Source organism: Epinephelus lanceolatus, chromosome 9 (genome assembly GCF_041903045.1).
Source record: "Epinephelus lanceolatus isolate andai-2023 chromosome 9, ASM4190304v1, whole genome shotgun sequence".
Lineage (NCBI taxonomy): Eukaryota > Metazoa > Chordata > Actinopteri > Perciformes > Serranidae > Epinephelus > Epinephelus lanceolatus.
Window position 1 is genome coordinate 15,224,980 of NC_135742.1, and position 11,655 is coordinate 15,236,634.

Below are 11,655 nucleotides of genomic sequence, written 5' to 3' on the forward strand. Positions count from 1 at the left end.
AATCAACTCACCACGGATCCAGAGCTAGAAAGTAATCAAATGTAAAAAGTTACGTCATTTTGATGTACAGTAATTAAATAGTTACATTACTTATTCTATTTACTTATTACATTTCAAAAGTAACCTTCCCAACACTGTAGCTATACTACAGGACATATAATTTCTTTGAGGGTAAATAAATACATAATAAGATAATAATGTAATTGTTGACTATGTTTGTATTTTATATCATTAATCTGAATCTGGAAAGTAACTAGTAACTAAAATTAGCAAATTAATGTAGTGGAGTAAAAAGTAGACAATATTTATGCTACCTCTGAAATGTGGTGTAGAGTACAAAGCACTGGCAAAAAAACCCTGAAATATTCAAGTAGGCAAGTACACTCACCAGTCACTTTATTAGGTACACCTGTTCAACTGCTCATTAATGCAAATAGCTAATCAGCCAGTCATGTGGCCACAGCTCAGTGTATTTAGGCATGTAGACATGGTCAAGACTGCTGAAGTTCAATCAGAATGGGGAAGAAAGGTGATTTAAGTGACTTTGAATGTGACATGGTTGTTGGTGCCAGACGGGCTGGTCTGAGTATTTGAGAAACTGCTGATCTACTGGGATTTTCAGACACAACCGTCTCTAGGGTTTACAGAGGATTTTCCCAAAAAGAGAAAATATCCAGTGTTGATGTTAGAGGTCAGAGGAGAATGGCCAGACTGGTTCAAGATGATAGAAAGGCAACAGTAACTCAAATAACCACTCATTACAACCAAGGTCTGCATAAGACCATCTCTGAACCAACAACATGTCCAACCTTGAAGCAGATGGGCTACAGCAGCAGAAGACCACACCAGGTGCCACTCCTGTCAGCTAACAACAGGAAACTGAAGCTACAGTTCACACAGGCTCACCAAAACTGGACAATAGAAGATTGGAAAAACGTTGCCTGGTCTGATGAGTCTGGATTTCTGCTGCCACATTCAGATCGTAGGGTCAGAATTTAAACAACATGAAAGCATGGATCCATCCTGCCTTGTATCAACGGTTCAGGCTGGTGGTGGTGGTGTATTGGTGTGGGGGATGTTTTCTTGGCACACTTTGGGCCCCTTAGTACCAACTGAGCATGATTTAAACACCACAGCCTACCTGAGTATTGTTGCTGACCGTGTCCATCCCTTTATGACCACAGTGTACCCATCTTCTGATGGCTACTTCCAGCAGGATAACTCACCATGTTACAAAGCTCAGATCATCTCAAACTGGTTTCTTGAACATGACAATGAGGTCACTGTACTCCAATGGCCTCCACAGTCACCAGATCTCAGTCTAATAGAGCACCTTTGGGATGTGGTGGAACGGGAGATTCACATCATAGATGTGCAGCCAACAAATCTGCAGCAACTGTGTGATGCTATCATGTCAATATGGACCAGAATCTCTGAGGAATGTTTCCAGCACCTTGTTGAATCTATGACACCAAGAATTAAGGCAGTTCTGAAGCCAAAAGGGGTCCAGCTCTGTGCTAGCAAGGTGTACCTAATAAAGTGGCTGGTGAGTGTATATCAAAATTGTTCTTCACAGCTGGAGAGTTATAATATTTGCAGAAACTGAGCAGATGGGGCCCAACAGCTCATTTGTGCCCCGCGGCCTCCTAGCAGGTTAATCCGGCTGTGCACGTTGCGCTTGCGCAAGAAAGAAGCGCGGAAGTGGCTGTGAACCTGCTGCTCTGCTCTGTTGTCTGCAGACTGTACAACGGATGGCGCACACATGGACTAAATACCGCTCTGAAATATAAAGCCACACCGAAGTCTCGTCTTTGTATCGTCAGGGAGCTCCATAAATGTCTCCAACATGGCAGAGGTTGTTCGGACGACAGGTTTAATGTTATATCTCTGGAGTGTTTTCATGCAGTTCAGTCGCGTGTCAGGTGAGTTAAGGGGCGGAGGCTATTTTAAATGCTGGTACACAGCTAATTTAGCTATCGGGTCGGTGTTACAATTAGCTGAAGGGTTTCAGGAGCTAAAGCTTTTTGCTGCAGCCTCCAGGATTCGTCACTTGTGAAATCAAATGTGGAGGCGTACTGTGGTATATTTACTTCCCATATTCCCATCCTGCTGTGGTTTACTAACACTGACCTCATGCTGATGAGTATGCAGTTATTTATTGCGTGTGTGTTTTGCTCTAGGTCTTGGGATCAATGAGCTGCTTTATTTCCGGGTCATCAGCCCAGAGGAGATAGGGTACATCTTTAGTGCAGCACCTGCTAAAGATTTTGGAGGAGATTTTGTGAGTACTCTGTCCTCCTCTGATCTTAATTTGTTGGCCTCATGTCCACTCACCGTCTAATTACAGCCCTCTCCCCTCCTTTGGTCCCCAGACGTCATCTTATGATGAGATTTTCCTCGTGCCAGCAGACCCAGCAGATGGCTGCTCAGACCTGGAAGACAGGGAAATCATCCATGGACAAGTAGTCCTGGTGGAGAGAGGGTACAGTAAAACTTCAGTTGATAGCTCGGGCTATAATTTGCTTAAATCACTGAAATCTGGGACAGGTGTCTGATTCCTTTCACACAAAACTGCGTTCCGCGAAGATAGGAGATACATTAAACTTGTTTATTTAATCCAGTATGAATATTACTTGTTTAAAAATTAGACTTTAGATAACATATCAGTTATGAATCATTCATTTGATCTAGCTAGGATTACAGCACCCTGCATACCAACACAACACCACTTTATCCTGTTAAAACAATGCTCATAATTTGGATTTATTTTTAAGGAAAAACCGTCTTGATTCATTTGATCTGAGGACCCTTACAGCCTAGAGGAATATGAATAACGTACAGGGTAATCAACGAGTGGACACATAATTTGACAGGCTATATTCATCCAAAGAACTTCTATAAAAAAAAGATTTACTGCTTGGCAACCATAGCAGGCGTCTAAGAGGCATTTATTTGCCACAATGTGTAGCCACACCGGGCTAGTGAAAGGGACTGGGTGTTTGATTGGGACTCGGCTTTTAAATGAGGTTGTACGGTACGTTTACACATGCCTCAGCACATATAGCTTTACTTTTATAAACCATAGAGAATGTGAACACAAACCACTGGTAGGAAACTGAAACTTAAAGCCTAGATGGAGTCATTTCATACTGAAGGGGAAAGGAAGGAGTCAAACTGAGAAAGCACCAAGAAATAAAGACTTGAGAAGCAGGACAGTAAGGCAACTGTTGTAAGCTTCAGTGTGGTACTCTCCCGCCCTTAAGAAAACTGTTTGAGCTGCTTTGTTGTAGGTGCACGCCGTCTGTTACCTCTGGAATTTAAAAAAAAAAATCCTAAAAAGAAAAATTCTCACTATGATGTCATTACAAAGGTTATTTAATGGTGCCCATTCATTCCACTAGCATAAGATAAGATAAGCTTTTATTGATCACCAGAGGGAAAGTTCAGGTGTTGCTGCTGCACAAAGACAGAAATAGATCCAGATAAATGGAGAAGTAAAAGAGGTGTGTACAACTACAATAGAAAAGAAGTAAAAATAGGAACCTTACAAGAGCAACTAAAGACAGTTATGAAGAAAAGAAACATAATGTGGTTAATAGCAGTGAGTTGGAAAGTTTAGAATACATGGAAACAATGCACACCATAGTAATAGTAATAAACCAGATCAATCAAAGTTGCTCCCCTGGCACATAGACAGACAAAAACACCTTTCACGTTTCCACATTTTTAGACCTGTATTATGTGCACATACAGTAAGAGTCTGTCTCTGGCCTCACCAACCAACTGCCTGCTCTCACAACTGGCACAAAAATAAAGTGTTGATATGGTTGTGCACAAGACTGGACGTTTGTATTTATTATATTGATATTGTGATACAAGACGAGATATGGTCTTAGATTTTGGATATTGTAATAAGTTATGTGTTGTCATTTCCTGCTTTTAAAGGCAGCATTACAGTAAAGAGACGTAATTGGGTGAACTTAACAAACTGTTCGAGCTGTTCTATTGTTAGCTTTTACCTGATTAATCATTATATCCACATTACTGATGATTATTCATCAGTAATCTCAATGTGTTAATATTGTGTGAAAGCACCAATAGTCAAACCTACAATATTGTTGCAATTTCAATAGAGGTGTATTTGCTACAAAATACTGTGATACTCAATATTCTCCTTATCGCCCAGCCCCAGTTGTGCATAATATTTTAAATTCACTTTGGACTTTTAGCTAAAATTGTGCCTTTTTTTAATAAAGCATTCTTAGTAAATTTGCTTTGTTGTTTCATTGGTATATGGGAAATAGTCCTTCTGGGCCAAAGGGCATTGCATTTCCTGCAACTTTGACTGGAGATATAAGAGCAAAATGTAGCAGGGGAAACCCCCAGCCCTTTTCCTGGGAGCTAGGTTCTTATCTAAAGAGCAACAGGCCTCATTGAAATAAACATGTTGACATTTAAAGGTCAATACAGTATGTCAAGACCTGGTTGCACAACCTCTTTCCCAAACTGAGGTATACATGGTAAACATGAGATACTGGCTCTGACTTCCAGCCCTTGTAAATATACTTAAACAAAACTGCAGGCATAACAGCAGTACAATGATATTCAGGTTGTTCAAGAAAGACCAAAATTCCAACAAATGTGCCCTGTTGAATAGTGTAAAAACAAACCTACGGTATTCTTGCTTAATTTTGAGTCACCTGTAGAGACTTAAAGTTACAGACCCGGGGCAAAAAACACCTTAAGTTAAGATTTTCCTTGAAGTCCTTGTTGACGTTTCCTCATAACAAAATCAGTTGCACAAAACACCCTTAAGTCCTCTCCTTAAGGTCTCCTTAAAATGTTTACTTAAATATTTATGGTTTTCTCCTTGTCTTGGTCGTATACTTAGGGAATCCCTAGACTGTTGTGCAAGAGAACTTAGCAACCAAAGCAAGATAAAAAATAAAAAAACTTTAGGTACTTCTGACTCTGTCTTAACTGCAGCATGACCGAGTTTGTGGTGATAAATGAAAAAAAAAAAAAAAAAACACACCCTGAGAAGAGTGTTCTGCGACCAGGAGAACTCAGTGGATATGACTTTGATTTGACACTGTAGATTTGACTGAATTAATTTTCGTTGCAATTTCTTCCTACAACTGTTTTTAGTATGTGCTTTCTATGATTGTGTTCCTCCAGAAGTAAAATCCTTTCCTCCTCTGTCCAATTTGTTTTTCTTGTCTTCGTTTCTTCTGCCATTTTTTCCACTATCTAATTATAAGCCAAATTTATGGGACAAGAACAGGCATCACAAGCGTGACTCCAAGCAAATAAACAATCTCCTTGCAAACTTTCGCCGCTGTAAAATCAAGTTCAACACAGTAATTGAGTTATTGTTTTTCCTTAACTAAGGAAACCTTTTTGGGGATTTTGTGCAACTATGTTAGTCCCTCAGCTAAGGAGAAATCAAGCCTTAACTATCATGACCAATGGAAGTTTGGTCTTGTGTATATGTTTAGAAAAAGTTTAAGCAGTGCTCAGTATCAGATGTCACACACAGGATTTGTGTGTGAAGAAATTAGCTGGTGAAATGATGGCACTGCTACTTGTAAGTTATGGGGAAGCTTTTATTTTTACTGCAAACTGTCTGCAAATCAAACTGCCTTGAAGTAACAACAGATGATTTCCACATTTTAAAATAGTGTCTCACACTTTCTCTGTTTTTGTGTGCCCTCCAGAGGTTGCTCCTTTGTACAGAAGGCCCGACATGTAGAGGAAGCAGGAGGCAAAGCTGTTCTGATCGCTGATAATGCAGTGGACAATGACAGTCAGTACCTTGATATGATCACCGATGGAAGCACAGCTAAACCAAGCATACCTGCTCTGTTCCTGCTGGGCCGCGATGGGTAAGACATGCAAACACACAAACAACCACTCAGTCTTACATTAATATAATACATATCAGAACATAAACAAATGTTCTTCTTTTCCTTGTATTCTAGGATGATGATCAGGCGATCTCTTCAGAGACAAGCGCTGCCGTGGGCTGTCATTTCCATTCCTGTCAATGTTTCCTCTTTGGCCTCATTCCCACTAAAGCAGCCGCCATGGACACTGTGGTAGAAATGACGCACACCCACAACTTCACACACTTCCTCACTCAATAAACACCCTGTCATCAGTGCATATCATGTCAGCTTTGAATAAACTCGCACCCTCACAGGGAAATTCTTCAGTGGTATTTAAACAAATTCACAAGCTCTAGTGAACCGGTAAATTTAACATACATACACATGATTATATCACGCTCAAACACGCGGCCAAAGACACATGGAGGGAACCTTTAAACAGTGTCTGAATGGACTCTACGTAACAGCTGCTGAAACAGGTGATGACAGACAAACTCAACAAGAAACATGCATGTTTTCTCTCAGCGCTCAGTTGAAGTTGACTGAATTAGCAGGTGGTTTTGAAGATAAGCAATCTGTTTATCAGTTGAGTCATCTCCAGGAACTTCTGTACAGATCGTTTGTCAGTGTTGAAAATGAAAAACTGGATACATGTTTATACAACACATGCAGACTGATACACCATTTTTTTTGCCTTGTTAAGCAGCATAAGTTGTTGTGTAGGACAGTACGGAGGGAAAAACAGGCCAGGACACTATTTATTAAACTTCACTACAATACAGCGCACCAAGAATGTCATCTCACTGTAATAATGTTAATGAATTCCTACTTATCTGCATGACCAAAATGAACATTGTTTCTCCTACGGTTAATAAATATAAAATGACTTTTGTTGCATTTCAGACCAGCAGTTATTGCCTTTCTGAGGTACGACCATACACACATTTTTCTGTCTGCTTGTGCCTGAAGCTTAATCGCTCAGACAACACCTTATAAGCAGTAAAACGTGTTGCACTCATTGACTTTGCATTCATATCCACTGTCATTTTCAATATCTGTGATCCACAAAAATGTATTCAGAGCAGCTTATTTGAACAGGATTGATGAGGTATGGTGTTTGGGAAAAAGTGGAGACAAAGTAAAGATAATAAAAATACTAGGTATGACAGGTATGTGAAAACAACAATACAAATTATGAATATGTTGCAATGCTGTGAAAGAGTCTAGTCTGCAAAAAATAAAGACGCAATTATATTGTGGTATGTTGTATAGTTTTATTGATAACAACATGTTTAATATAATTCTCGCTAATTTAATCTGTAATAATGAAGCACAGCAATGAAAACCTTTCAAACAATAAATATCTGTAAAGCTCATTAAGTATTAGATTTCTGTTTTTAGTTTCTCAGCGTTGCCGCTCATGTCTGGAACGTAATGTTATATAAACATTTGAGTATAAAGTCAAATGTAAGTAAATTACCTACTCTACTAAGGTATCACAAATGAGGCTCTTGTAGCTTTGAAAATGCTTTTACCACATCCCCATACAAAGCTTTACTCTGCTGTTGTAACCTTTTGAAGCAGGTCACGTTTTCTACCCAAATGACATCCAAGTCTTTACCATATATTTCCATTATTTTATATTTTAGGTTGTTTGCTTTCATGTGAATGCACAAATATCAGTTCTCTATGCTGTTTAGAGAATTTGATTCAGCTACTAAAGTGAGCCCAATTAGATTCTTACAATATACAGTAGGTCTGTGCAGATAGTTAACACATATTTGACCTACTGAATTAACTTACTGGACTTATACAATATTGCACTCGCATTTTATTGGACTGTCTCTTACTTGCAGTAGTACTCTAATGTCTGTGACTGTCATGGCCCATTAACAACTCTCATTGCACCTCCAGTCCGTCATGAAGGGATGGGCTGGCTGGTGTCCCTTTGATTTTTCCATAATGAGATTTCTGATCATTTTCATGTGAGTTTTTCCTTCATAGATTTGGTCAGGGGCTGATGCTTGAATAAAGAGTTTAGAATGGCCATTTAAATCACTTATTTTCTTTATTTAATATGTGACAGTGTTTTAATCTGAGAGATTTAGCACTTTCTTCACTTGTTAAAAAAAAAAGAAGAAGAAGAAATAGGCCGGTGTTTATTTATTTTTTATTCATGTATAGAATTAAAGTAGAAACTTGTATCAGAGACTGTGGGGTCTGTACATTTGTCTTTTACTCAGCATAGAGATAGTAGAAGTAATTCAAAATTGTATTACCTCTAACGTAAAAGCCATTACCTTTGGCCATGTTGATGTTCATTATTTTCTCTTAAAAAAGGAGTATACATATATATCACAATAAATATTTTGTATAAAATACATAGGCATAACAGATCTCAGTTATTAAAAATAACATTCTTTTTAGTAGAAATGTTTTGCCTGTACCTTTCTCTATAGATAAATTATTTTCAAACATGGAATATGCCCATATACCCGATCATCACTTATGTGTAGGTGTGTGATATAAAGTGTTACAAAATAACCTTGATATATACCATTACGTTTGATTTGTTTTTTAGAAGAAACACCATTAAATAATTTAGATAATAGCATTTAAGCTGTGTGTTATCCGTCTTCCCATTCCTTGTATTTCATATTCAATAATAGATTTGGACCCAACAGTAGGAAAGGAGGCCTACATCAGGTAATTCTTTGCTTTCATGGGCCTTTTTTACAGGAAACATTTTGACTTGTCATTGTAGGAAAAGTACAGGGGAAACTGACATCATTAATGATGGCTCAGTTCCATTAGCTTTCCCTGTAAGCTTTTCTAGTGAGCCAGCATGCACAGAACCAGAGCCTTCCCTAAATGGTATGCAGCCATCATCATTATTATTAGATACACCTGTCGGCTGTGAAAAGGGTCTGTTCTCTACATAATTCAGTCCCAATTATTAAGCGCTCCGGGCTTGTTCTTAATCACTACTCATCTCCAGCATGCAGGGTCTTTCTGAAAAAGCCCAAATTGTGCAAAACTGTCAGTTTGTAGCGCTAGCTCCCTTAATTCTTAAATCCATTGACGACAGCCAGGTGCGCTTATCTCTTCTGCTCGCTGGTAACTTCAACTGTCCTAGTACAAAAATCAACTTTACGCACGCTACATTAACACCGCTTCAGATGTTTAATTTTTGTTTGCAAGCTTGAAGCCGACAGCTACAACAAGACAACCCCAAACCCTCCTTGAATACACAATATAAAAGAAAAACATCAGCCAACATTAGGGCATGGCGTGCTGAAACTGCGTTTTAAAAATAGGCGGATTCAGCACCACAAAGCATGAACCTACAGGCAATTTGCCATGCCTGAAAACACACTGGAAACATCAGTTATAACAAATAGTTTTTTTCTTATCCTAATGCTCATAAGCTCAGTACATGGAGCTCTCCACCTGTCATGTACATCTGGATAGAGCACTCCGGCTTTGTCCACGTGTACATCCCCCAGGACATTGTCACTATTTCAGATGAAACATTAAAATTACCCTGCAAGATCCAGTGATGGGAACACTTCAGAAAACAGTGTATGCATAAAAAAAACTCTGTATATTGAGTAGGCTGCATAGTTTCAACCCAAAGTATTCAGAAACAAAGAGGGAGAGAAAGGAAAAGGAGTTTATTAGACGTCCATCAGTTCTTGTTATTTCCATGACTGTTTGACATCTGCCATCCCATGACAGGAGCCAACTCTGGAGAAAAGGATTAAAGATTATTTAAATGACCAGACTCTGCATCAAAAATCACAGTATGTATAGATCAATAGTTTGAACATAATGAACTTTGCATGCAGTGTTTCCTCCTCACCTCGTCTTGCACCTTGGACACACTCTGCCCCACACTGTCCTCACCATGGCCTCCCTCAGAGCCGGACTCCCCCAGATATACACAGACGGTGTGCACACTGCGTTTAAACGAGCCATGATGGCGAAAAGATTGGTGGCCTCGTTCCTAAACGTCAGCCCTCCTCCCACCACAAACCTGATGATAATATTCACAAAAGAGGGGCACCACAACACCAAGAAGCTTATGACAACAAAGATGATGATTCTCAGTGATTCCTTCTTGCTCTCTCTCTCGGCGCTGGGAGGATCTCTCTCAAGCTGGACTCTGGCGATTACATACAGTTTGATGGTCATGACCACTTTGGTGAGCACGATCAGCTGTAAGAGGACTATGCTGAGTGCGTACATTTGTATCGCTTTGGAAACTGGCAACAGATTCCTGGCGAGCAGGTGAGCAGCGTTGTAAACCCAGCAGTAGATGTTGATGCCTATCACGAACTGCCTCGTTATAAAGCGGCTGTAAATGAAAGGGTGGCACACAGCAAAATATCTGTCAAACTGAGCGAACAGAAACGTCAATATATTGATCCCTAGAAGTGATGGTAAAACATTAAAAGTCCCGTTTCTAGACGGATATCCCTCCTGAACATCAAACAGACCCAGATAAAAGACTGAAAACCCAACCAGCGTGTCACAAATACTGGTGTTCAGCATGAAGATGAACCTGTTTTGGAGGCGCAGAGCTCTGGTGGACAGTATGGCAATGACCACAGGTCCGGCCACCAGAGAAGTAGTTGTTGCAAACAAAAGCTGGAAAATAAAGATGAAATAATCCTCAGGACTGTCGAAGTCCACCGAGAGAGGCACTCCTCCTGTCATAGAGTCTGAGATGTTGGAGGGGAGCATTGTTTACCAGATGGTTTAAAGTGCAGCCGTCATTTTATACAGGAGCTGTGCCGTGGAGTCACCAGCCCTGATCCCTTGAGATGCTGTATGATCTAATGTCGTTTGTCCCCTTTAACACCAGCCTCATGCAGAAGTAATGCAGAGTATTTAGTTTATGCATCATTTCTCCATATGTTTATTTTATTTTGCTCACATTTACTCAACTCTTATTATGATGTCATTTAACAATATGCACCCTTTGTTTATTGCTGTTACACATTCAGAGCTGTTGGAAAATAAATCCAGGTTGACTGAACCTGATAAAGATATTTTTTTATAAATATCTCCAGTGCCATATATCACTATATAAACTGTTTATGCTCATATGCGAAAGCTTTGTGGTCTCTTTACGCACGATAGGTTCTCCCAGGTTATGCAAAACTGTAGAACTAAATGATTTTTAAAAATCAGACTTCATTAAAAACAATAACATAAGCAAACCAATCGGCGCTTTTGTCTTTTTACTTTTAGTATGAACTGTAGCTTTCCTTAAAAGGTACTGTTGCATGCAGTATGCACACAACTGGGACATACTATTTTCTTATAACATTACGCCCTAAACTTTGACCCTCTTGCTTTTATTTTCGTTACCTTTGCGTTAAAATGAGCTACCATTTTGTTTGCGATGTATGTAGTTAAACTTTAAAGTTATAACTGCACAGATTGAAGATTCTAACGCATTATATTTACCACAGTGAAATCACATCTGCCTTTCTCTGTCGTTGTCATTCTTGTAGTTATGTCCCATTGCTGTTTGTGGTATTTATGGTTGTTTTGTTCACTTAAACAATCAGCATTCAATTACAATGTGACTGATCACCTGTTACTTAAATGTGCTGCTCATTGCGACTTCTGACAGATGTCAGTCAGCCGTCATCTCTTTGCAGCTCAGTGTGATGTATCCTCCACTGTGTAGCGGTTTGTGGGTCAGAATATCCAGAAAAGCATGCTGGCTTGCGTACTGCAAAATGCGACCAGATGT

At 39.4% G+C, this 11,655-nt stretch overlaps 2 protein-coding genes across 2 annotated transcripts; one reads left to right on the forward strand and one right to left on the reverse strand.

Moving 5' to 3' along the window:
* The first annotated feature begins 1,685 nt into the window (after nt 1–1,685).
* LOC117252075 (protease-associated domain-containing protein 1-like) lies at nt 1,686–7,147 on the forward strand. The gene is made up of 5 exons (XM_033618749.2): nt 1,686–1,922; nt 2,181–2,281; nt 2,373–2,482; nt 5,718–5,885; nt 5,982–7,147. The coding sequence occupies exons 1-5, from the start codon at nt 1,847–1,849 to the stop codon at nt 6,100–6,102; spliced, it is 576 nt and encodes a 191-aa protein (XP_033474640.1). The 5' UTR covers nt 1,686–1,846; the 3' UTR covers nt 6,103–7,147.
* A 2,490-nt stretch (nt 7,148–9,637) lies between these two features.
* Nucleotides 9,638–10,771, reverse strand: LOC117250878 (uncharacterized). The gene has a single exon (XM_033616838.2). It carries the CDS (start codon nt 10,632–10,634, stop codon nt 9,747–9,749), a length of 888 nt encoding a protein of 295 aa, XP_033472729.2. The 5' UTR covers nt 10,635–10,771; the 3' UTR covers nt 9,638–9,746.
* Between the last annotated feature and the right edge of the window lie 884 nt (nt 10,772–11,655).